The 27,536-nt window shown below is 44.5% G+C and overlaps 1 protein-coding gene and 1 long non-coding RNA gene across 3 annotated transcripts; one reads left to right on the plus strand and one right to left on the minus strand.

Moving 5' to 3' along the window:
* Positions 1–582: 582 nt before the first annotated feature.
* On the minus strand, positions 583–14,383 carry LOC102411637. 2 transcript variants are annotated; one of them, XR_003108211.3, is made up of 3 exons: positions 11,339–14,383; positions 3,572–3,611; positions 583–2,251 (listed from the first exon to the last, which is right to left on the minus strand). It is a non-coding gene; the product is annotated as an uncharacterized LOC102411637 (long non-coding RNA). The 2 variants fall into 2 exon arrangements; XR_003108212.3 differs by having other exon boundaries at positions 3,568–3,611.
* A 6,913-nt stretch (positions 14,384–21,296) lies between these two features.
* Positions 21,297–25,378, plus strand: C3H9orf131 (chromosome 3 C9orf131 homolog). Its single transcript, XM_044938452.2, has 3 exons — positions 21,297–21,527; positions 21,914–22,577; positions 23,028–25,378. Exons 1-3 carry the CDS (start codon positions 21,297–21,299, stop codon positions 25,376–25,378), a joined length of 3,246 nt encoding a protein of 1,081 aa, XP_044794387.2.
* Positions 25,379–27,536: the final 2,158 nt, after the last annotated feature.

A 27,536-nucleotide genomic window follows, 5' to 3' on the forward strand; every position in this document is an offset into this window, starting at 1 on the left:
TTTTAGGAGTAGATGGTAGTGATCATTATACAGCACTGTGAATGTATCTAATTCCTAAATCTGAATTGTACACTTACAAATGTTTAAAATGAGAAATACCATGTTATGTGTATTTTATTATATTTAAAAACAATGAAGTCTACATCTAAAACTAATACAATGTTGGACTTCTCTGGTGGTCCAATGGCTAAGACTCCACACTCCCAATGTAGCAGGCACAGGTTTGATCCCTGGTTGGTGAACACTACACGGTACAGCAAAATAAATAAACTAGTACAATATTATGTGTCAACTGTATCTCAATAAAAATTAACTAATTGACTTAAAAGAAACAACAACATTAAACATCAAACAACAATGGATTAAAGACCTAAATGCAAGAATTAAAACCATAAAACTCTTACAAAAACTCACAGGAGTAAATCTTCATAATTTTGGATTTGGTAATGGATTCTTAGATATGACACCAAATTTTTGAGCAACCAAAGGAAAAATAGAAAAATCAGTCTTCAACAAAATTAAAAACTTTTGTGCTTCCAAGGACACTATCAAGAGACGGAACAGATAACTCATAGAATGGGATAAAGTATTTGTAAATCATATATTTATAAGGGTTTAGTATCCAGAATACATAACATACTCTTAAATTCAACAACAAAAAGACAATCTACCCAATTTTAAAATAGGCAAAAGACTTGAATAGAAGTTTTGCCAAAAGTGTCAACATCATTGGTCAAGAGGAAACTCTTGTACGTTGCTGGGAAATGCAAATGTTTTGGTGGAATATTATTCGGCCATAAAAAAGAAATGAAGTAGTAGTACATGCTACAACAAGGATAAATTTTCAAAATCTTATGTTATGTGAAAGAAGCTAGACACAAAATTTCAGTTATATATTCCACTTATATGAAATATGTAGAACAGGCACATCCAGAGAGATTGACAGTGTATTAGTGATTGCCAGGGGCTGGGAGAAGGGAGGAATGAGCAGTATGTCAATGGTATAACTCTTGTTGAAATGAAGAATTTGTTTTGGAATTAGTGGTGGTGATTGCACAACCTCGAGAATATAAAAAGAAACTATGAATTGTACACTTCTTAGGGTGAATTCTATGTTATGGGAACTATATCTCGATTTTTAGAAATAATATTTTAAAAAATGAATAAGAGAGATTCATGCATAAGAGGTTGATATCCTGAGTCAGGAGTCAGGTGAGGTAAAATAGTCCAGACACAAAGTCTAGCTAGAGAATAGGACCTGAGTGTGCTCTGAAGGAAGAGGGGAAAAGGCAAATGTTAGAGGTGGAAGATAATCCAATAAGAAAGTAGGAATCAGTGGCAAAAAGGTCTGGTGGCCAAAAGGTGGTGAGAGTATTGAAAAAAGAGTCTCAGTCTTGAGAGTTTGAGAGGCAATAGGGTCTAGTAGCAGAGATCCTGGAACAAAGATAAACGTTAGGGGTGGAGTGAAAGAACGTTAAGTGAATAAAAAGGCAAGGAGGGTACCCGGTGGCCTGGAAAGCTCCAGGAGGAAGAAATAAAGTTTCAGAGGATGAGAAAAATAGATAGGCCAAAATATGGAGGCAAATGTCAGAGTGACTTCTAATGACAGAAAGAAGGCCAACTGATGTGAATTTTAAGGGTGATGTAGGCCTGAGGTGATGTAGCCCAACATCGCAGTTGTAGCCCAACTGCGATGTTGGGCTACAATTAAAGGAAGGGAGACAATGAACTAAGATGGGTACAGTGTGGGAAGATGGGTTTCTGTAGGTCCTCAGGCTGACAGAGGGATAAATAAGACAGTGTGAGAGGGCTCACTCAGAGGGGCTCTTAATTGGCTTTCAAAAGGGTCTGATGAGAGTGGGGATGCTGGAGAAGGGGAGAGAAGTTGGCTCAGGCAAAGAACCAGGGGTCATAGCCAAAGGGACACAGAAGACACAGCAGATTCCCAACCTACTTAAGTATCAGAAGATCAGCTTTCACGGTCACTCTATCGTGATCCTCTCAGCAGGGATCTTGCTACAAACTGCTCTCATCAAGTTTTCCCAGATGGCTGCAGAAGACAGGATGCACAAACTGAATGGAGATAGAAGGACACAGCAAGCCTGGCAGGAGTCACATTCCCCATGTCACTGACTTCAAGATGCTTCTTTTATTCCTCAAGGAGGGGTTTCTCTCACATTTCCTTCCCTATAGGATTACCTTCTCATGTCAACCTCGGCTGCATGGGGCCCTGCAACCACAAGAGGCCATGCTAGGAAGAAGGGAACAGGAGAAGAGATTCATCAATACCTGTTTTCCCAAAGAGCAAGCAGGTCTCATGTCACATGCACACTTTCTGGCAAATTCTCCTAGTAACCGGGAGACTTGGTCAAATGTAGTGAAGGTAGAAGCAAAGGATCTTATAGGAGGCTCAGCAAAACTGTTCTCTGGGGGAGGCTCTTGGGAGACTAGACTCCAAGAGCCCCAAGCATTAGTACACTAGGCCAAAGAGCAACAACAGTAGACAGGCTCAAGTATGGAATAGTGTTTTGTACTTTATCCCATCTGATCCTCATAACCACGCTGTGAGGGATGAAGATCAAGTGTAACTCAAGGAGGAATCTGAGCCTTCAGTTCAGTTCAGTTCGGTTCAGTCACTCAGTCATGTCTGACTCTTTGCGACCCCATGAATCACAGCATGCCAGGCCTCCCTGTCCATCACCAACTCCTGGAGTTCAGTCAAACTCATGTCCATCGAGTTGATGATGCCATCCAGCCATCTCATCCTCTGTCATCCCCTTTTCCTCCTGCCCCCAATCCCTCCCAGCATCAGGGTCTTTTCCAATAAGTCAACTCTTCGCATGAGGTGGCCAAAGTATGGGAGTTTCGGCTTCAGCATCAGTCTTTCCAATGAACACCCAGGACTGATCTCCTTTAGGATGGACTGGTTGGATCTCCTTGCAGTCCATGGGACTCTCAAGAGTCTTCTTCAACACCACATTTCAAAAGCATCAATTCTTCAGCGCTCAGCTTTCTTCACAGTCCAACTCTCACGTTCATACATGACCACAGGAAAAACCATAGCCTTGACTAGATAGACTTTTGTTGGCAAAGTAATATCTCTGCTTTTTAATATGCTATCTAGGTTGGTCATAACTTTTCTTCCAAGGAGTAAGCATCTTTTAATTTCATGGCTGCAATCACCATCTGCAGTGATTTTGGAGCCCCAAAAAATAAAATCTGACTCTGAGGCTTAGGAAAGTTAAAACAATTTGTCCCAAATCAGGACTCAAAAGGCCTGCCTATAGATATCCATTCCACTGTGTCTCACACTGCCACCTGGTGGGCAAGACCCACTGGCCAGCTCCACCATTCTTCCACTTCCAGGACGGACCTAGCAGGGAACCGACCAAGTGTGCTTGGTTCTAACTCCTTCCCATGACTCTCCCTGAGGAGAGCTTTGCTTTCTAAGAGGGTTGAGCTCTAGCAACTGACATCCTTAGAGACTGTGGATGTGGCCCTGGGTCATGAAAAGGAGAGATTAAGGTTAACCCTTGAGTGCTATGGACTGAACAGTCAGAACCTTACCTACCAAATGCTCCCTCTTTGCTCCTCTTCCTTCTGCACTGATGCTGAAAAACAAAAAGGAATGAGGGGCTTGGACTCAATTCTTATTCTCCTCTCCCTAGGCAAGTTGCAGACATTTATTATACATGAACAATATGATTTTCTACATTTAATTAACAAAATTCTGAGTTCTTATCCAGAAATCATTTTTAAAATGATTAAAGTATTTTCTATTTTTTTTCCTTTGAAAATCTCAAACAAATGTTTTTTGTATGTGATCCTCAGTTGATTTTTTTAGTTAGTAGTCCTTAATGATGGAGAAAGAAATGACAACTCACTCCAGTATTATTGCCTAGAAAATTCCATGGACAGAGCAGCCTGGTGGGCTACAGTCCATGGGGTCACAAAGACTTTGCCACGACTGAACACATCACTACAATCCTTAATGAAAAGGGTAAATAATCTCAGATCAACAAGGGCATCAAAGTTTCCATTTGATAGGATTTTACCCCATGATAGAGCTTAGACTCTAGCATCTCAGCACTGCTCTCCAGATCAGCTCAATCACAAAGGAAACATGTGAACCAGAGATATCTGAGGTGTGTGATGAATGTGTGTTGAAAGACTATTCTCCTATAAGTAACCTGAACTATCTTCATAATTTAATCCTGTGTTATCACATACAGTAGCTGCTAGCCACAATAGCTGAAGCACTTTGAAATGTGGCTAGTCTGAACTAAGATGTGCTATAAGTGTAAAATATACACTGGATTTTAAATACAGTACCAAATAAGGATGAAAGATGTCTCAGTAATAATTTTTTCATATTGCTTACATGTTGAAACGACTGTTGAAAGGAAATTTCTGATTAAATTTGCTCTTTTTTTTGAAGATTTTTTGATGTGGACCATTTTTTAAAGTCTATTGAATTTGTTACAATATTGCTTCTGTTTTATGTTTTGTTTTTTTGGCTCTGAGGCCCAACGTGGGATCTTAGATCTCCTACCAGGGACTGAACTTGCACCCCTTGCATTGGAAGGTAAAGTCTTAACCACTGGAACACCTGGGAAGTCACTCAAATTTGCTCTTAATGCCTCTTAATATTTGCTCAAATGTCTCTTAATATTGTCAATTGAAAATTTTGTATGTGACCACCAGCTTTTTCATTTTTCTCTGCTGTACAGCATTCTTTTAATGCTTATTACTCAGAAACACTCTTTCACAACAGACCTTTGCAGAACTGGTGATGACCCTCATTGAACCTTGGGTCTCACTGTGTAGTCAACTGTGAGGATTCATTTAAAAGTGAATTTCCTCTACACAAGATAAAGGAAATCATTTATCAAAGGCAATTTCAGTGCACATTATTACACACAATATTATGGGGACAATAATGGCATAATAACTATTAACATGCCAAAGAATACACAAACAATTGTGTTTGTTGTTAAAAACTTGAGATTTATATATAAATACTTTAAAATATGTATGAGAAAATGGATCATGTCCTGTAAAACAGAAAAATAAGATGTGAACAATGGAAAAAATAGCCAAAAGAACATATAGTTGTTACCTCTGATAAGCAAAGCTTGAGGTAGAAGAAGGTGGGGGAAAAAGACTCTTCCCCCCACCCCACCCTTGGCCACTCTGCTTGGCTTGTGGGATTTTAGATACCAAACCAGGGATTGAATCAGGGCCCAACAAAGAAAGCATCAAATCATAACCACTGGACCACCAGGGAATTCCCAAGCCTGCTTTTTGTTAAAAGAAATTACTATCTGACTTTTAAAACAATATGCATACATTACTTTGATTAAAAAAGAAAAAACAAAACTAATTTTAACTCCAGGAATCAAACCCAGGTCTCCTGCATTGCAGGCAGATTCTTTACTGTCTGAGCCACCAGAACACAGATACTAAGGTTGCCCTAAAAATATGCCCAACCCAGAAATCTAAAGCTTTGTTGGTTATCAGCCCAAAGGAGGAATAATGTTTAGAACTGACAAAGTATGGGGAGCTGAATCTGAAAACTGCACATAAAACCAGGCAATCAAAAGGGCTATATATTGAACATGTGAACAAATCTGCATGTTGGAAACCAGAGCCAATTAAAAAAACCAATCTGTCTCTGGTGACACTAAGAATGTGAAACCAAGCAGGACCCTATGTAGCTCCTGGGCAAGGAAGTTTTTCTGTGTTTCCCATTTCCTATTTGTAGGAAATAGGCTTCAGCCTCCTTGACCTCTCCTGAATTCCAAAGGGCAGGTTCAAACAGTTGCTAATCAGGGAAGGGAAGGGAAGGGATGCAGAGACCAGGGAGGAGCAGTGAAGAAACAATAGTGCAGTCTTGGGACAGGATCCAGGTTTTGCCTCAAGGGATACACATATAACTGTTTTTGAGCTCTTCTGCAAAACTAATGACTTGTGTGTGTGCTGTCATGTCCAAGTCTTTTCGACCCATGGTCTGAAGCCTGCAAGGCTCTTCTGTCCATGGGATGTTCCAGGCAAGAATACTGGAGTGGGTTGCCATTTCCTACTCCAGGGGATCTTCCCGATCCAGGGATCGAACCTGCATTTCCTGTGTCTCTTGCATTGGCAGGCGGATTCTTCACCACTGCTCCACCTGTGGAAGATGATAACTACCAGATGAAGCATTTTCATTCCAGAGAAGTCAGTTTGATAACCTCCAGAATCACAGAAGGTCCTCAGGAGAACACGGAAAGCCAGATTAGAGGAATGCAAGTCCTGCACACACCCTGATCCTTTTCAACAACCCACCCTTGAGCCATTGCATAAAGTTCAGTTTAGTTCAGTCCTTCAGTCCTGTCTGACTCTTTGTGACCCTGTGGACAGCAGCACGCCAGGCTTGCCTGTCCATCACCAACTGCAGGAGCTTGCTCAAACTCATGTCCATTGACTCAGTGATGACATCCAACCTTCTCAACTTTTGTTGTCCCCTTCTCCTGCCTTCAATCTTTCCCAGCATCAGGGTCTTTCCCAATGAGTCAGTTCTTTGCATCAGGTGGCCAAAGTACTGCAGATTTCAGCTTTAGCATCAGTCCTTCCAATGAATATTCAGGACTGATTTCCTTTAGGATGGACTGGTTTCATCTCCTTGCAGTCCAAGGGACTCTTAAAGAGTCTTCTCCAACACCACAGTGCATCAGTTCTTCAGCACTCAGCTTTCTTTATGGTCCGACTCTCACATCCATACATGACTACTGAAATATCCATAGTTTTGACTAGATGGACCTTTGTTGGCAAAGTAATATCTCTGCTTTTTAACATGCTGTCTAGGTTGGTCATAGCTTTTCTTCCAAGGAGCATCTTTTAATTTCATGGCTGCAGTCACCATCTGCAGCAATTTTGGAGCCCAGGAAAATAAAATCTCTCACTGTTTCCACTGTTTCCCCATCTATTTGCCATGATCTAAGATTTTTGAATGTTGAGTTTCAAGCCAGCTTTTTCACTCTTCTCTTTCACTTTCATCAAGAGGCTCTTCAGTTCCTCTTTGTGTTCTGTCATAAGGATGGTGTCATCTTCATATCTGAGGTTATTGATATTTCTCCCGGCAATCTTGATTCCAGCTTGTGCTTCATCTAGCCCGGCATTTCGCATAATATAGTCTGCATAGAAGTTAAATAAACAGGGTGACAATATACAGCCTTGACGTCCTCCTATCCCAATTTGGAACTAGTCCGTTGTTCCATGTCTGGTTCTAACTGTTGCTTCTTGACCTGCATACAGATTTCTCGGGAGGCAGGTCAGATGGCCTGGTATTCCCATGTCTTTAAGAATTTTCCATAGTTTGTTGTGATCCACACAAAAGACTTTGGCGTAGTCAATAAAGCAGAAGTAGATGTTTTTCTGGAAGTCTCTTGTTTTTTCGATGATCCAACAGATGTTGGCAATTTGATCTCTGGTTCCTCTGCCTTTTCTAAATCCAGCTTGAACATCTGGAAGTTCACGGTTCATGTATTGCTGAAGCCTGGCTTGGAGAATTTTGAGTATTACTTTGCTAGTTTGTGAGATGAGTGCCATTGTATGGTAGTTTGAACATTCTTTGGCATTGCCTTTCTTTGGGATTGAAATGAAAACTGCTCTTTTCCAGTCCTGTGGCCACTGCTGAGCACATGGCACTCAAATTTGCTGGCATATTGAGTGCAGCACTTTCACAGCATTATCTTTGAGGATGTGAAATAGCTCCACTGGAATGCCATCACCTCCACTAGCTTTGTTCGTATTGATGCTTCCTAAGGCCCACTTGACTTCGCATTCCAGGCTGTCTAGCTCTAGATGAGTGATCACACCATTGTGGTTATCAGGGTCATTAAGATCTTTTTTGTATAGTTCTTCTGTGTCTTGCCACCTCTTCTTAATATCTTCTGCTTCTGTTAGATTCATAGCACTTCTATACTTTATTGTACCCATCTTTGCATGAAATGTTCCCTTGGTATCTCTAATTTTCTTGAAGAGATCTCTAGTCTCTCCCATTCTATTGTTTTTCTCTGTTTCTTTGCATTGATCACTAAGGAAGGCTCTCTTATGTCTCCTTGCTATTCTTTGGAATTCTGCATTCAAATGGGTATATCTTTCCTTTTTCTCCTTTGCCTTTAGCTTCTCTTTTTTCTTTTCTCAACTATTTGTAAGGCCTCTTCAGACAACCATTTTGCCTTTTTGCATTTCTTTTTCTTGGAGTGATCTTGATCATTACCTCCTGCACAATGTCACAAATCTCCGTACATAGTTCTCTGGGCACTGTGTCTATCAGATCTAATCCCCTGAATCTATTTGTCATTTCCACTGTATAAGTATAAGGGATTTGATTTAGGTCATACCTGAATGGTCTAGTGGTTTTCCCTACTTTCTTCAATTTAAGTCTGAATTTGGCAATAAGGAGTTCAAGATCTGAGCCACTGTCAGCTCCTGGTCTTGTTTTTGTTGACTGTATAGAGCTTCTCCATCTTCAGCCACAAAGAATATAATCAATCTGATTTTGGTACTGACCATCTGGTGATGTCCATGTATAGAGTCATCTCCTGTGTTGTTGGAAGACGGTGTTTGCTATGACCAGTGCGTTCTCTTGGCAAACTCTGTTAGCCTTTGCCCTGCTTCATTTTGTACCATTGCATAAAACTCCTCCCCATTTCCACCTGTGCTGGGACACACAGGTTTTGTTTTTGCCATGTAAATATATGTATTCCAAAAATAAATAAAATTCACATTTTTAAAGACTTAGTCCTCTCTAACATCAACTCTTTATCAAGTCAACATTAGCTGAATCAAATACCACAAAATAAACACCAAAGTTTTCTCCAAAAAATCATATTTACCCAATGTTTTACAATATATAGAAATGCTTATTCTACAGTAAGTTTTCAAACAAAAAATTTGATCTAATGTTGTATGTAAGAAATATGCAGGACTTCCCTCATGGTGCAGTGGATAAGATCCACCTGCCAATGCAGGGGACATGGGTTCAAACCTTGGTTGGGGAAGATACCACATTCCTCGGAGCCCACAGGTGGTAACTACTAGAGCCCATGGTGTGCAACAAGAGAAGCCACGGCAATGAGAAGCTCACGAACCTCAACTAGACAGTGGCCCTTGCTATTGCAACTAGAGAAAGCTCACGTATCACGAAGACCCAACACAACCAAAAATAAGTGTCAACTACAAATTGGCTGATCTTCCCGGTAGCTCAGATGGTAAAGAATCTGCCTGCAATGCAGGAGACCCAGGTTTGATTCCTGGGTCAGAAAGATCCTCTGGATAAGGCAATGGCAATCCACTCCAGTATTCTTGCCTGGAGAATCCCACGGACAGAGGAGCCTGGCAGGCCACAGTCCATGGGGTTGTAAAGAGTTAGACACAACTGAGTGACTAACACTACTACTACTACAAATTGGCACTTGCCAAGAGCATTTGCTAGTAACTAAGCAACAACACGGAGAAGGCAATGAAACCCCACTCCAGTACTCTTGCCTGGAAAATACCATGGACGGAGGAGCCTGGTAGGCACAGTCCATGGGGTCGAGAAGAGTCGGACACGACTGAGCGACTTCACTTTCACTTTTCACTTTCATGCATTGGAGAAGGAAATGGCAACCCACTCCAGTGTTCTTGCCTGGAGAATCCCAGGGATGGGGGAGCCTGGTGGGCTGCCGTCTATGGGGTTGCAGAGTCGGACACGACTAAAGTGACTTAGCAGCAGCAAACAACAACAAGGGCATTTGCCATCTACCTGTGCTGCTGCAGCTACCAACCGTCAATACCCACTAAAGGGAATTCAGGGTGGAAAGTGAGGTACTCTGTGCTCCAGGGAAACTGATGGAATAGGTCTTTAGAGTTAGGAACTTTTCTCATGATCCAAATTCTTACATCTCTTCATATCTAGAAAAGTACTAAATCCCTTCACAGTGACTAGCAGGAAACCGTTTGTAAAGTAAGGACTTGATTATGTTAACTTAACTTTCCCTTCACCAAAATTTTATACACTGACCTTCCCCTACTGCCTCTTTGAATCAGTCTCTCAGAGATATCTGAGGTGCTGTATGCTACACTGCAGTCCTCAGTCAGTCAGTCAGTTCAGTCGCTCAGTCATGTCCGACTCTTTGCGACCCCGTGAGTTGCAGCACGCCAGGCCTCCCTGTCCATCACCAACTCCCAGAGTTCACTCAAACTCATGTCCATCAAGTCAGTGATGCCATCCAGCCATCTCATCCTCTGTCATCCCCTTCTCCTCCTGCCCCCAATCCCTCCCAGCATCAGAGTCTTTTCCAATGAGTTAACTCTTCACATGAGGTGGCCAAAGTACTGGAGTTTCAGCTTTAGCATCATTCCTTCCAAAGAAATCCCAGGACTCATCTCCTTTAGAATGGACTGGTTGGATCTCCTTGCAGTCCAAGGGACTCTCAAGAGTCTTCTCCAACACCACAGTTCAAAAGCATCAATTCTTTGGCACTCAGCTTTCTTCACAGTCCAACTCTCACATCCATACATGACTACTGGAAAAACCATAGCCTTGACTAGACGTACCTTTGTTGGCAAAGTAATGTCTCTGCTTTTCAATATGCTCTCTAGGTTGGTCATAACTTTCCTTCCAAGGAGTAAGCGTCTTTTAATTTCATGGCTGCAATCACCATCTGCAGTGATTTTGGAGCCCCCAAAGATAAAGTCTGACACTGTTTCCACTGTTTCCCCATCTATTTCCCATGAAGTGATGCAGTCCTCATTTTACCCCAAATAATACTTAATTCACAGCTCTCACACATTGTGTGTCTTTTTAGTGGACATAAGTAAATAAATTCTTTTTTTTTTTTTTTTTTTTTTCAGTAACATTTCTGAGGACTTCCCTGGTGGTCCAGTGGTTGAGAGTTTGCCTTGCAATGCAGGGGATGTGTGTTTGAGCCCTGGTCAGTGAACTAAGATTCCACAAGACTGGGAGCAACTAAGCCCTGCACTCTGGAGCAACTCAGTGTCACAACTAAGACGTGAGATAGACAAAATTTAAAAAGTAGCATTTCCTCCCATCTCTAGTAGGACATGGCTAGAGTGCCTATCAAATGCAGGACCTGACACATAGAAGCCCCCCAAAAAAATGCAGCAAGAGATTTGAAGGTAGTTGCTTCGGATTCCCCTCTAGAAGCCTGCCGGGCCAGCCCCTCAGGATGGCCCCTGACCTCTGCCCACATCTGTGTTCACGGCTGGGCCCGCCCCGCCCTCTGGGCCCGCCCCGCCCTCTGCTCCCACTGCCGGCCGCCCCCGGGGCCTCCCCACTTAGTCCTCCCACCTGAAACAATCCTCCTGGACACGACCTTCACCCTCCCGAGGACGCCAATCCCTCCCGGAGGCGCGGTTCCTCCAGGTTTCACAGTTCAGACCAGTCCTGACGTTTTTGGAACACTGGGCCCCTCAGGTGCAGGGGAACAGAGCATGTCGATCCCGCAGTGCTGCAACTGGAGCTGGGTTACTGGCCCTTCACTCGACACATCCTTCTGGATGAGATGGGAAGGGGAAAAGGGAGGAGGAAGAGGAAAGAGGGGTCGGGGAAAGGGAGAGGGAAGGTGGAGGGAAAGGGAGAAAAACGAGTTGGGCAGTTTTATGACGCCAAAGCTACGGCCGCATGTGGAAGATGGCGCGCTCCGCGGCGGGACCTGGGCTCAGCCGCCTCACCCAGAGGCCTCGAGGATAGAGTCCTGCCCCGGAATGGACCCTGAGGCGTCCGAAAAGCCTTGCCCGAATCTTGGCTGTGCGCTCTGATCTCAAGTATGCTTACTTCAGCGTCCTGAGCTGTTGTCTGCTAGTGGCCTCCAAGAAGCCTGAGAGGACAGTCCTGAGGTGGCCCCCGCCCAGCCCCGCCTCGGGCCCCGCCCCGTCCCGAGCAGGCCCCGCCCATGAGCAGGCCCCGCCCATAAGCAGGCCCTCTCCGGAAATGTCACCCTTTCGTTCATTCACCCTTAGGGTATTGAGCTCCAACTATGTACTAAGCGCCTGTAAGTGAAAGTCACTCAGTCGTGTCCGACTCTTTGCAACCCTATGGACTGTAGTACATGGAATTCTCCAGGCTAGAATACTAGAGTGGGTAGCCTTTCCCTTCTCCAGGGGATCTTCCAAACCCAGGAATCGAACCGAGGTCTCCTGCATTGCAGGCAGATTTTTTTACCTGCTGAGCCACAAGGAAAGCCCAAGCTAAGGGTCTGATGCTGAGGTTAAAACAGTGAACTGGGTAGACAAGGTCCCTGCCCTCAGATAATTAAGATACAAGTTACAGTCTAGTGTGGAAAGTGCCTGTGGAGGAGGAGAGGATGAGGGCACCCATCCTAGCTTGGGGGCGTCAAGGAAGGTCTCCCAGAGGAACACCTTTCACTATAGCAGGAAGAAAGGAGATTGGAGGCAATGATTTGGGATGATGCAAAGTTCTCATAGGATAGCTCCTGGTTTCTCTGAAAAGTAGAGCTCTGCCATATATGTTGCGGGCCGGGAGAGAAAGAAGTGGAGGAAAGTAAAGAAGGTTTGAACTGGTTTTGAGTAGAGTGGGAGAATTTACTAAGAAATAAATTACATAGCACCATGGTCAAGAAGCTTTGCCTCCTGTTGTGTGTGTGTGCCACATGATGGGGTTTGTGGGGATTTAGTTCCCCAATCAGGGATCAAACCCCCTCAGAGTCCTAATCACTGGACTGCCAGGGAAGCTTTGCCTGTTTTGATCACCCATGTATCCCAATACTTAGAACAGTGCCTAGCACATAGCAGGCCCTTAATAAATGGAATGCATGAATAAAAGCATTTCAAATAATGACGAATTTGACCATTAGTCATAGACCATGAATTTATGGTGCCACCAACTTATCTATATGTGTGATTTTATCCAATAATGCTGAGCTCTGCTTTCCCAGAGAGCAGCTCTGGCATCAAGTTGGGATTTTCCCAGATTGAATTGATGAATGTTGATTAGGTGATGAACCATGAAGTCTGTCTTGGAGAGGGAGGAAATAAGGCAAGAGGTTGTTTATGGACGAGGAGAAAGTGGAAAGATCAATGGACTAGATATCCTGAGAAGGTTGAAGAGTTGGTATTTTAGGATAAATCTGGAGGTTGAAGTTAGAGGGTGATATAAGACTATATTATTTCAGAAAGTAGAGTGTTTCCTGGTGATGATGCTTCAGATATGGCCATAGTTGGATAGGAGCAGAGGTAAAGGACTCTGAGATGAAAATATCTAGGAACTGAGTCTAAGTCATTGAATAGGGCTATCCACACTGATGTTTGGGTCTCCCATTGATTTCCCTCCTTCAAGATCTCTGCTCTATGCCCCATCCAACCCCTTCTCCAACCTCAGAGGATCTGCATTACATTCATGTTTCAATTTAAGCCCCAGATCTCAAAAGATCTGGCATGGCTCTGGGCCAGAAAACAGAATGGGGTAGTTAGAGAGAGCTGTAGTGGACATCTCTTTTATGCCATCTTATTTTGCTGAGAGCAGGCATGCACCTTTCCAAAAACAGTATGTCTGTGTCTCCTGGAGGAATGACCATACCCCTGCTTCTTTGGTCTCAGTCCATGTGCAGGTGGAGTGTTCTTCCCTCCACACCCTTACTCCAAGAGTGAATGTATGATTCAGACCTGTCAGATGAAGCATTCTATTTCCCTGTGTGCAGTTCAGTGAGTAGTTCAATGATGGATACATGACCAATTGGAATCCATAAGGACAATATTGTCACAGCAACACCACATTTTCAGCTTCACTTGGACTTGCTACCCACACAACACCTGAAAATAGTCAGCATATAAGACAGAGTCAAGAAATGGAAACGGGGGAATTCGCTGGTGGTCCAGTGGTTAGGACTCTGAGCTTCCACTACAGGGGGCATGGGTCCGATCCCTAATCAGGAAACTAAGATCCTGCAAGCCATGCAATGCAGCCAAAAAAAGAAAAAGACAGGAAAGAAATGAAAATTGAATCCTGATGACATCAAATTGAATCCCTGCATCAGTCCTATTACCTGAAGCCACCCCTACCCTTGGATTGTTCAGATATGAATCATACATTCCCATTTATTTACACTGGTTGGATTTTAATTTCTGTCACATATACCCAAATGATTACTCACAATACAAGGGGGTTCTCAATCTCTAACTCTGCCTTATGGAATATCTATATACTATGGATACACAGAAATATAGATATAATAATAATATATATATGTTAATTTCTTTGTGTCACAGATTCTCCTATGTTGAAAGAATATAAAAATACCTACTTTGCTGCTGCTGCTAAGTCACTTCAGTCGTGTCCGACTCTGTGTGACCCCATAGATGGCAGCCCACCAGGTTCCCCAGTCCCTGGGATTCTCCAGGCAAGAACACTGGAGTGGGTTGCCATTTCCTTCTCCAGTGCATGAAAGTGAAAAGTGAAAGTGAAGTCGCTCAGTCGTGTCCAACTCTTAGCGACCCCACGGACTACAGCCTACCAGGCTCCTCCATCCATGGGATTTTCCAGGCAAGAGTACTGGAGTGGGGTGCCACTGCCTTCTCCGATACCTACTTTAAAGGGTTGTAAAGATTAAATGAGATAGTTATGTTAGAGTATAAATTTATCCCACAACTGAGGCACAAGAAACATTACATTACTTAATTTTTCTAAATTAAACTAAATCTGGCTTGAAACTCTTATTTATCAGGGTAGTAAGATATCTAATATTAATCATGATTCATGTGGGAGTGGGGTTTTTCCCCTCTTTAGTGTGGTATATACATTGATCAAACAAAACAAAAAACATTTAGGAAAGAACCTCGGGTCTTGAGTCTGTCATGGTTTCCACTGGGATGTGCATTGTCTAAACTCATACAGTCCACACAGAGGCAAGTGACTCCACCTCATCTCTGCCAAGTGTGTACATCAGCATCTTTTGCTACAGTTCCCCAGGCTATGTACTAGATATTTAGTGCCCTAACCATTAAATCAGCTCTCCCTATGAGAAGTCCTGCTACCTCTTAACTGACTTTTTAAAATTTTTTTATTTATTTATTTTTGGTTGTGCTGGGTCTTCCTTGCTGTCCTCAGGCTTTTTCTAGTTGCAGAGAGCAGGAGCTACTCTCTAGCTTCAGTGCACAGGCTTCTCATTGTGGCAGCTTCTCTTGTTGCAGAGCACAGGTTCTAGGCACAGGGGCTTCAGCAGTTATAGCACTGAGGCTTTAGTAATTGCAGCTCCCGGGCTCCAAAGTGCAGGCTCAGTAACTGTAGCGCATGGGCTTAATTGTTCCACAGCATGTGGAATCTTCCTGGCATGCCTGCTCAGTCAATCAGTCATGTCCAACTCTTTGTGACACCTTGGACTATGCCCATGAAGCTTCTCTGTCCATCGGATTCTATAGGCAAGAGTACTGGAGTGGGTTGCCATTTCCTTCTCCAAAGGATCTTCCTGACCCAGGGATCGAACTCAAGTCTCCTGCATTGGCAGGCGGATTCTTTACCACTCTACCACCAGGGAAGTCCAACCTCCTAATTGATTTCTGTCACTCATGGAGCCTATTGCAATATCTCTTTTCTCTAGTCCCTGAACACATGGCTATCCTTGGGCAACTCCTCTTCTTTCAACCCAGCACTTCCTCCATCTTCTTCTTAAGCGCACCTTAAATTTTTATCCCACACAAGAGCCTGGATAAGGTTGTAGAACAGGTGTACTGCAACTTTAATTTGGGACTAGAAAATTCAAAACCCATTAACTATTCCATAAGATAAGAAACCTATAATTCTTAGAAGAGAGGAAAGCAAAGTTACCTTTTCTTCCTACTGAGTATCTCTTTTGACAATGAGTAGCACACAGCACTTGGGAGATTATTCTGCTGTAAATGTAAATAAGCTGGCACAGAATAAGTATTCAGTACTGTCTTCTCTATTTCCTATCAGAACTCAACTTATTTTATTCATCCAGAGATAGCAAACTCAAATATCAGGCAGATAATACAAATGACTAAAAATAGACAAGTGTAAGAAAACAAAATCATAGCATAAAATAAACAGAAACTAGTCTTTAGCCTTGGCTTTAACAAGGAGAACATGGTGAGCTGGAAAGCACAGGGCCACTAAAGGACCTTCTGCTGCTGCTGCTGCTGCTAAGTCACTTCAGTCATGTCCAACTCTGTGCGGCCACAGAGACAGCAGCCCACCAGGCTCCCCCGTCCCTGGGATTCTCCAGGCAAGAACACTGGAGTGGGTTGCCATTTCCTTCTCCAATGCATGAAAATGAAAAATGAAAGTGAAGTCGCTCAGTCGTGTCCGACTCTTCTCGACCCCATGGACTGTGCCTACCAGGCTCCTCCGTCCATGGTATTTTTCAGGCAAGAGTACTGGAGTGGGGTCCCATCGCCTTCTCTGAAAGGACCTTCTACTTAGCTTTAAATGGTCTTAACTTGGTGGGAATGAGAGGCCTGCGTTGCCAGATTTTACCCAAAAATATTATTGTGTACAATCTACTAATCTTACAACGTTGGCTACTCATTCAAGTCGGCTTCCCAGGTGGCACAGTGGTAAAAAATCTGCCTGCCAATGCAGGAGATGCAAGAGATGCAGGTTTGTCTCAAAGTGGCGGGGGGCGAGGGGGGCATGTAATATGTATACCTATGGTTGACTCATGTTGAGGTTTGACAGAAAACAGCGAAATTCTGTAAAGCAATTATCCTTCAATAAAAAATAGATAAATTAAAAAAAAGAGAGATGCGGGTTTGATCTCTGGGTTGGGAAGATCCCTGGAGAAGGGAATGGCTACTCACTCCAGTATTCTTGTCTGGAGAATTCCATGGACAGAGAAACTTGGCAGCCTACAGTTCACAGGGTCGCAGAGAGTCGGACACGACTGAGCAACTGTGCATGTGTGCAAGTTACAAAAAAGAAAACAAGAAACAAACTCCTGGCCACATTGTCTGAGCCAAGTCTTATTATGAGTATATATCTTTAAGCCTTTTTATGATTTTTGCTGCTACGTATATACTGCTGTCAAATTTTATACCCTATATAGATTGCTTTACCTGCCACCTTACCTGCATCCTGAGAAATCTGTATGGAGGTCAAGAAGCAACAGTTAGAATGGGATATGGAACAACGGACTGGTTCCAAATTGGGATAGGAGGACATCAAGGCTGTTTATTGTCACCCTGTTTATTTAATTTATATGCAGAGTACATCATGTAAAAAGGCAGGCTGGCTGAAGCACAAGCTGAAATCAAGATTGCCAGGAGAAATATCAATAACCTCAGATATGCAGATGACACCACCCTTATGGCAGAAAGCAAAGAGGAACTAAAGTACCTCTTGATGAAGGTAAAAAAGGAGAGTGAAAAAGCTGGCTTAAAACTCATATTAAAAAAACTAAGATCATGGCATCTGGTCCCATCTCTTCATGGCAAATAAATGGGGAAACAATGGAAACAGTGAGAGACTATTTTCTTGAGCTCCAAAATCACTGCAGATGCTGACTGCAGCCATGAAATTAAAAGATGCTTGCTCCTTGGAAGAAAAGCTGTGACCAACCTAGACAGCGTATTAAAAAGCGGAGACATTACTTTGCTGACAAAGGTCCATCTAGTCAAAGCTATGCTTTTTTCAGTAGTCATGTATGGATGTGAGAGTTGGACCATAAGGAAAGCTGAGTGCTGAAGAATTGATGCTTTTGAACTGTGGTGTTGGAGAAGACTCCTGAGAGTCCCTTGAACTGCAAGATCAAACCAGTCAATCCTAAAGGAAATCAGTCATGAATATTCATTGGAAGGACTGATGCTGAAGCTCCAATACTTTGGCCACCTGATGTGAAGAACTGACTCATTGGAAAAGACCCTGATGCTGGGAAAGATTGAAGGCAGGAGGACAAGGGGATGACAGAGGATGAGATGGTTAGATGGCATCACCGAGTCAATGGACATGAGTTTGAGCAAGCTCCGGGAGTTGGTGATGGACAGTGAAGCCTGGCATGCTGCACTGCATGGGATGGGAAAGAGTTGGACACAACTGAGCAACTGAACTGGAATTGAATAGACTGCTTTCCCAAGCTTCATTGCATGTATCTAACTGCCTCCTGCCTAACAAACATATCCTTGTCACTAGAATCTCAAATGCAAATGTCTAAAATGGAACACATTGCCCCGTCATCCTAAATCGGTCACCAGGTTTGTGTTACTTATCTCAGTAAAATGGCACAAACATATACACCCAGTCCCCCCAAGTCAGAAACGCTGGAGTCATTCTCAACTCCTGTTAGGGAAATTAAATGAATAGTCTTGTTTAGGCTTCAGAGAAAAAGCAGAGCAAGCCTCTGACCTTGCTTCTAACCTGCCTGGACACTGCCCTGACTGTGAGTGACTGTGAGTGACTGTGAGTGACTACCTGCTGTGAGTGCAAGCCTTGTAGCACCATAGATAAGATGAGGGAGAAATCTTGAGATTGATGAGACCCCTGGAGGGGGCCTTGCCAACCAAGCCCCAGGCTTAACTATATTCCAAGTTTTACACAACAAAACAAACAGCATTAATATGAAACCAGAACTGCGATTTGGTCACAGATTGTCCTGGGATTATAAGCAGGAACTCGAACTGAAATCTTTGAAGTCTCACCCACTGAGTGGATGTGCTGCCTGGGACCCTTTCCCATTTGGGAATCCAGATGTACTGTGATATAGGAGTTTCCAATGCTGATTAAGTCTGGATGTTGGTCAAAACCCAATTTGGTAATGTATTCTCTGCTCTATTTCTCTTTTCTTTTAATGTTAGTATGTTGAAAGCTAGATAATTCTCTAATAAATATCTGTATTATTTATTAATATATAACAAGTGACTTATTTTGTTAACAAATCCTTTGAACCTGAGATGAAAGTGAAAACTTTCTGCAAAACAACTCCTCATTCCACTCCATCCCACTGGTAACCAAGTCTAATCAATTATAACTTTGGAATTCTACTTGATTGTCATTCTCCACTCCCACCATCACTGCCTTGGTTCAGGCCTCAACTTTTGCCCAAACTAAAGCAAAGTTTCCCTAGCCAATCTCTTGCTTTCAATCTCTTTGCCCTCACTATAGCCAGAGTATTCTTTCCAAGACACAGACTTGATCTTGTCTCTTCCCTGCTCAAAATTTCTCAGTTATTTCCCATCACCTTCAGGATAAAGCTCCAACTTCTTAGTCTGGTATTCAGGGCCCTTTGTGATCTCGTCTGTCCTACTGCTTCCCTTACCCCCACCTAATACAACAGATGCACTGAAATACCTTCAGTTTCCCTAATGGGACATGCTTTCTCTGCCCCACAACTTTTGCACAGGCTGTTTCCACTGCTTGGATTGTCCTTTTGCTTCCTACACTCTCATTTTCTTGACTCTTCAAACCAAGCACTGATCTCTTCTGGGAAGCACCCTCTGACAAGCCATCCCCTTCCCCAAGCTGGTTAGATGTCCTCCACCTCCTTAGTATCCTGTGCATATCTCTATTTAACTTCTATTATTTGACTATTTCCCTCACAGAAATGGGAACTACTTTAGCACAGAGACCCTATCATCTGCCTCCTCAAGACTGAGCACAATACCTGATCCACAGGAAGCACTTAATAAATATATGTGGATTGAGCGAATGAATACATCTAGGCCAAATCATGGTACCAGTGGAGAACGCTTTCTTGCCCAAGATCACATGGCCAAACAGTGACAGAGCTAGAAAATCCGTCTCCTCAACTTCAACTCACGGTCTTTCTACCAGACTAAGCTGGCAGCTGATGGGGCAGGGTGAGAAGAGAGGCACTGAAATGTATTGCAAAGGCAGATATTGAAGTTTGATCCAAAAAAGAGGAGTTGAAATGGAACAGAGTGGTGATTTTAGAGGAAAGAGGAACAAAATTAAAAAAAAAAAAAAATCAAGCACATTTGATTTACTGTCATCCTTAACATGAATGCTTGCAAAAAAGATCTCAGGCAACCTAAAGACATGAGATATAAAAGAGGAAACAGACTCTACCTATTAAAGATGGAATGAGGCTTATATTAATAATTAGGAACTTTAAAAGTGATGAAAGATGACTTCTCTGGTTCCCAGTGGTTAAGAATCTACTTGCCAATGTAGGGGACACAGCTTTGATCCCTGGTCTGGGAAAATTCCACATGCTACAGGGCAACTAAGCCCGTGTGCCACAACTACTGAAGCCTGTGCACCCTAGAGCCTGTGCTCCTCAACAAGAAAAGCCACAGCAATGAGAAGCCCACTCACCGCAACTAGAGAAAGCCTGCACACAGCCAAAAATAAATGAAAATTTTTAAAAATAAAAGTGATGGAAGACATTTTCACATATTGAGGTATGGGGAAGTCATTCTGGCTTATAAATGATTTGACTTGAACTGTATACTAGCTACAAGCCTGTCTTGTAGTCTATCAAACACACATTGTACATCTGATTTAACCACTGAAGAAAAGGGTGCATTGTCCAGAAGTAAAGAATATCTGTTTTGAAGTTAGAGATAAATGCCTCCCTTCGTGGGAGGCCAATGCCAGTACTCCTTTGATGATAAAGCTCCCTTCCCAGGTACCAAGGCCATACTGACTTGCTGTGTACCAACTAATCTGTCTTTTTTGAAACATGGAAGAAATGTACCCCTGTTATGTTTGATGTCTTTTATTCTGACAAGATATAAAGCTATGCTGGAAACCAGGCTTCTTGGGAGCAGTTCCTCAGAGCTATGAGAGGCTGTCTCCCGGGTTACAGTCTTCAGCTTGACTCAAATAAAACTGTTCTCTATTCTAATCTTACTTTAGATTGGTTATTGATCATTTATGGCAACAAAAGAAAATTTTAACACAGCATATACTATGTACTACTCTAAGCATATAAATGTTTTCTTCATTTAATCTTCAAAACAACTCTATGTGCTAAGTAATAATATTATCCCCATTTTACAGGTGAGAGAATTTAGGCACTGAAAGATTGAGTCTTTTGAGACTTCACAGGTAAGAAGTGGCAGAGCTAGGATTTAAATAAGGCAGATTGATGCTAGAATCCATGTCCTCATCCACAATGCCTGAAGGTAATTCTGATCTTAGGAATCAAGACAAAAGGGGATCATTCAGGTTTCACTGAATGAAGTTTGAGTGGTCTGGTGGGGGCAATGTTTTGGCCCTAAATTCAGACAGACTGTTGTTAGGTATGTGGGGGGATGGGAGTTCTTTGTTCTGTGATGCAGTGATGACCTCAGGGTAAACTGCCACTAGGCTGAGGAAAATGGAATGGCTGCCAGAGGACCTGCGTGGGTCTGAGGGGGTCGTGGGGCTTCTCTGGAACCAGCTGACCTATGCCCTAGCCTGCAGACACTGTGGCAGCAGCTGCCTCCAGAGTCCAGGGAATTTGATAACACTGTTTTTGTTCATGGTTTGGCAGATCCAGAGGTGGTGGCAGCTTGGGACATGGCAGCAGCTTCAGCCCTGGTACTCTGGGGACAAGATGCGAGGCAAGGTGAATGACACAGCAGTGCAGCTGGGTTAAACGATTCACCACATGTGAGTTCAGGGGAGGAGTCATAGACATCAATGTGGGCCCAAAGAGGTGACCACATAAGCCTTAAGTGTGAGGCCGGGTGAGTTTTACCATTAACACAACATTTGAAGCCAGGTAAGTGCTCACTGACCCTAGATGTTGAGTTATGTAAGGAAATGCTGGTCTCCAAATGTGGCTGGGTAATGGCCATTAACACCAGATGGGTAAGGGACTGTTGTCCCCAGACATGGGCCCCAGTGAGTGACTGTCCACTCTGGGTAAAGACCAGAGACTGAGGGCTTCATGATACACTCTGTGTCTCTGGAAAGCCTTCACACCTGACTGTATCTTTCTCCCCTCCCCAGGGCCTACCACTTCTGTACCGTGTGGCTTTCCTTGATCACCTGTGGAAGCAGAAGTCAGAGGAGGAAGAGGAGGCATTTCTGGATCCACTGAAGACACGTTCTCTTCCTAAAGAAGTTCCTATTGGAGAGCAAGTCACTACAGCCCCATCTCAGCCATCTTGTAATTCTGAAGGCCTCCACAAGGCCCCAGGGACACTAGAGCAAGGATTCACACAGACCCCAAACCCTCCCCGATCCTTTCCCACCTTTCAGATCTTGACCAACCTGCCTGTGAGGCACACGACAACATCAGGGAGCTGCCCACAGAAGAGAAAAAGCCAGTTCTTCTGGGGTCTGCCCTCTCTGCACAGTGAGTCCTTGGAGGCCATCTTCCTGAGCTCAGGTGGCCTTTCTCCCTTGAAGCTATCTGTTAGTCCCTCTGTCTTCTTTAACAAGCTTGCCTTCCTGCCTAGATCCCCAGTATTGCTGCTTCCCTGGAATGGCTTCCCAACCCCACTTCCCACCCAGGAAGCCCATACTACAGAGGATCTGGAAAGGATGGCCTCTGATCCTCAACAACTTCCGTCTCCATCCTCCCCTCCTGTCCCATCACTTCCCCTTCATCTTAACCCCTTTCCCATGGACCGTAAGACAGTCCTATCTGGCACTGAGGCAAATACACAGTGGCTTACGCGGCAGAGAGAGATCCCTTGGGTCTCCGGGGATCAAGCTCTGCACCAACAGCCTAACTTTCAAAGAACCAGACCCTCCAAGCTCTTCTATTCATCTGAGGTCTGGTGGAAGGTGCCATGTGATCCTAGTCTCCAACAACACTTTCCAGACTCACTCTCTGCCTCCCTGGCAGAGAATCCCTCTAGTCTCCTGGGAGCCCTAACTAGGTCTGAGGCCCCATGGCAGACCATGGGGCAAAAGGAGGACCCCAAAATCCCTGAGCCAGCAATGCCAACTACCAGCCTAACCCAAGCTTCTCTGCCAGGATGCCAGGGAGTCAGCCCTCTTGGAGGCCCTTCTGGATCTGAGGCCCTCTGGGAAACCATGAGGCAAAGAGAGAAGCCTCAGATCCCTGAGCCTGCAATCTTGGTCCCTTGCCAATCTGTAGCCCCCTTGATAGAGCCTCAAGGAACTAGCACCCTGGGAGTTCCACCTGCAGATGAGACTCAATGGGGAACCACAGGACATAAAGAGAGTACTCAAGCCTTTCAGCCCCCAATGCCAGCCCCCTGCCAGCCCCCAGACCCTCTGTCAGAAGCCCAGGAAATCAGCCCTGAAGGAGGACCTTCTGCAACCAAGGATTTCTGGGGATCCTTGGGACACAGAGCTAACTCTATGGCCTCTGGGTCTCCAGTGTCAGCCCTCTGCCCTTCCCCACATCCCCTGCCAGAACTCCTGGGAAGCAGACTCTTGGGAGAGTCATCTGGATATGAGCCCCAGTGGAGATACAGAGAAAATTCAACAAAATCTTGGGCCTCGGAGCCTCCAGCCTTTGACCTCGACCCAGGACTCCATGGAACCAGATCTACTTGTGTTCCTTCAGAATCTGAGACTCCAAGGAAGGGCATGGAGAGTAAAGAAAATCTCTGTGTCTCTGCAGACCCAGTTTCACCTCCCAGCTTCCCCTCAGCTTCTCTGGAGTCCATAGGCACAGGTGTCCAGGCAGTCCTGTCTGACTCCAACACTTTGAGGGGGGCCATGAGGCAGAGAGAGAACCTCTGGACTTCAGAGTCCCCAGCCCCTGGCCACAGCCTATCTCTTGCTCCTGTTCTAGAACACCACAGAATCAGTCCTGTGGGAGGCCTCACTGGGTCAGAAACTGCATGGAAGGACACTGATCATTCCAGGAATTCCTGGGCTTCTGAATCCCCATCTCTGGCCTTCTGCACACCCCCAGTTCTTGTACTGGATTCCCTCAGAGCTAGCCCTATGGGGGTCCCATTTGAATCTGAAGCTAGATGTGGGGACCTAGGAAGGAGAAAGGACTCCCAGACCTCAGAGCTCCCAGACTGCAGCTTACCCCAAGACCCACATGGAGCCAACTCCTTGGGAGTCCAGGCTGACTCTAAGCCTATTTTGGGGGATGTGGAGCAGAAAGAAAGCTGTTGGGTTCCTGCGTCCCCAGTATGGAGCCCCAGCCCACTCCCAAACTCTATGTCCAAGTCTCACATGAGTGAGCCTATTGGAGACAAACGTGACTATAAGCCTGAGGAGGAAACAGTGAAACATACAGAGAACTGCAGGGCCACTGAACTCCCAGCCGCAACTCCCAGGTTCTCTGCTCTTCTACCAGATCCACACATTGACCTTGAGTTTGTGAGAAGGAATATGCAACATCTCAGAGGGATCCTCCAGGACCCCAACCCTCCAGCAGTGGATCCCCTACAGCCAATACCCTGGCCTCCTGCCCAAGCTCAAGCTCTGAAGATTGAGTCCAACCAACATGGCCTACCCAAGGGAGGGCTGTTAACAGGGGCTAACGCAGAGACTCCATCCTCCCGGGGTGAGGCTATCCCAAAGGTACCCACCTACTCTGGGATCCGGCCCTGGCACTGGAGTAAGGAGCTGGAACTCAGGCTGGAGAAACTACAGCAGAGCCCTGCTTCCAGATCTCAAAGTCAATCATTCAGCAGCTCCCTTATCCTGAGCTCCACAACTCAAGCCACCCAGAAACTCTCTTCTTGCCCACCACAGCAGACTCATCCCCCAAGTCTGTGGCCACACTCTTCAAGCTGTCATCCCCCCAAAGCTCAGAGCACAGTAACTCAGCCTGTCCAGGTCCCCTACTGTTATCACTCCCACTTCTCTTTCCAATCTCAGACACAAAAGTCTGGCAGGGCAGAACAAGGGTCTCAGAAAGAGCAAAGCAAGCAAGCAAAGACAGTGTACCAGATCTCACCCCAAGAGTCATGTGTTCACATGGAGGCTGGTGAGAACTGCCTGGGCCAGGAAGAGCCCTCAAAGCCTGCAGTTCTAGTCTCAGGCAAGAGACAAGACAAAGCTTCAACCCTATCTTCAGCCAAAAAGAGAGCCAGCCCCAGGAAACCCAAAGGAGGAGACTATGGAGAAGCAGATGCAAGTTTGGGGTCATCCAAAGTTACAGAGGAAAGCCACCCAGCTCAGGCCAGAAGATTAGCAGAGAACCCTGTCAGCAGACTTTCACGAGGATCTCAGCACAGCAACCACTGCTCTCCACGCACTGCTTTCTACCCCCAGCCTCACTCCAAGTATTTAAGTTCCCAAGGTCAGAGAGGGGCAAGGCTGGGAACTCCTGACATTCTGTCCCCTAGGCACTGTGAGCCCTGCCCTTGGGCATGGAAGCATCTTTCCTCCTCACCTCCCGCTCCCCTTACCAGCAGTCTCCAAAGGATATTAGCCAAGTTTCTGGGTACCCATGGATCCATGCCCACCAAATCCATCAGCAGAGGAAAGCCTGGTAGTACTGGCACCCAATATAAGTATCCCAAGAAATGAAGCCAAACCAGTTGGGGGGTGGGGAGACAAAGGAAATCCTAATAAACTAGCTGAACCAGAAAAATCCCACTCACGTCTTTTTTTGGAGTCTTGGGTACTGGGAATGTCAATTCCCTACGCTGCTGCAGCTTTTATATCCTCAGGATCAGGGTCCCACATGTGGAGAGCTTGGGATTCTATAGGCTTAACTTTCTTTTCTAGCTATTCACATATGATCAACCTGGAGTCCTCTAAAGGGTGAGACTGTTAAGGCCAGGAAAGCACAGCCCAGTGCTGCCCTTGAGAAAAACTCTGCAGGAAGTCAACAGAAGAAAAATATACACAGGAGCACAACTGATCTGAGGCTAGGCAGCTGTTATTGGTCCTAGGCATGATCGCCTTCTTTACTTGATCCACAAATCTATCTTTCTAGCCAGTTCTTGTCAGCCCTCTGCTCTCTTTCTCAGGTTTAGCTCATGCATCCCAAGGTCACAAAAGTTTATACCTTTTCCTATGTTTAGTGGTCATCTGGATTTCTATCATATCGTATACCCATTTTTCGATTGCAGTTTGTAATACTGTTATTACTTTTCTACTGCTGCCATAACAAATTACTACAACACAAAGTTAGTAAAGTCTGATATGTCTCACAGGGCTAAAATCAAGAGGTTGGTAGGGCCATATTTCTTTATGTGGGCAGTGGGTAGGGTTCATTCCTTGTCTTTCCCAGCTTCTAGAGGCTGCCCTCATTCCTCAGCTATTGGCCCTCCTCCTCATCTTCAAAGCTAGCAAAAGAAAGTTAACTTTTCCTATCATGTCACTTTTTCTTCCCTCTCCCACTTTTAAGGGTACTTTTAATTAATTAGGGCCCATCTTGACAATCCAAGATACTCTTTCCATCTTAGAGTCAGTTGCTTAGCAATCTTAATTCCATTTGCAACTTTCTTTGGCCATATAGCATAACATTCATAGGTGCCAAGGATTAGGATGTGGACATTGGGGGTGGGGGGCAGGCGGGGTCCGGAATGGTGTTATCCTGCCTATCACAGATATTCATTCAACCTGTTACATTTGCTGCAAATATTTTCTCCCAATTTATGTAGCTTATTTTCTAATTTTAAGGTGATTTTTACCATGCCAGAGTTTAAATCTACCATTTTTCTTTATGGCTTCTAAAACACTTTATTCTAGCACTTTCATGGATGTATACTTGTTTACTTATTTACTTATGGCTGTGCCTCGCAGCATGTGCAATTTTAGTTCCCCAACTAGAGATCAAACCTGTGCCCTCCTCAGGGGAAAGGGTGCAATCCTAACCACTGGACCACCAAGGAATTCCCACAGATGCACATTTAGATTATTAACGTAACTTTTGAGTAGGGTATGGAGGGAATCTGATTCCCCCAGCCCTGCAAAAAGATGTCCAATTTTATCAACAGCATTAAAAAAATTTCTTCAACCCATCCCATTAGGTGCTGTATTTCAAAACACGGGTCATTTTTAAACCATCTCTAGGCTTCAAGTGTGCATATCTAACCACTTACTGGTATTGTCGCATATTCAACTTGTCCAAAACCTACTCTTTTTCCCTTTAATCTTTTCTTTCAATGTGTGCGTTCCTATTGAAGGGGTGTACCACGTCCACCCCAATACAAAGCCAGACGCCTGCCATCCTTGATTCCTCCTTTATCCTCAAAAAAAAAAACAAAAACAAAAAAAAAAAAAAACGACTATCTTGCTATTTTTTTTGAGGGGGGGGGGGCGGGGGGCGGGGGCATGTTGCAGATCTTAGATCTTAGATCAAACCCAGGCCCACAGCAGTAAACACACCAAATCCTAACCACTGGGCCACCAGGAAATTCCCCAAGTTTTTTTTTTAACTGATTTATCAGGAAATCCCTGGTGGTCCAGTGGATAGGCCTCAGTGCTTTCACTGTGGGAGCCCAGGTTTGATCCCTGGTCAAGGAACTGAGTGGACAAGGCAATGGCACCCCACTCCAGTACTCGTGCCTGGAAAATCCCATGGACGGAGGAGCCTGGTAGGCTGCAGTCCATGGGGTCGCTGAGAGTCGGACACAACTGAGTGGCTTCACTTTCACACGTTGGAGAAGGAAATGGCAACCCACGCCAGCGTTCTTGTCTGGAGAATCCCAGGGACGGGGAGCCTGGTGGGCTGCTG

This window comes from Bubalus bubalis, chromosome 3, assembly GCF_019923935.1.
Source record: "Bubalus bubalis isolate 160015118507 breed Murrah chromosome 3, NDDB_SH_1, whole genome shotgun sequence".
In the NCBI taxonomy this organism is placed as follows: domain Eukaryota; kingdom Metazoa; phylum Chordata; class Mammalia; order Artiodactyla; family Bovidae; genus Bubalus; species Bubalus bubalis.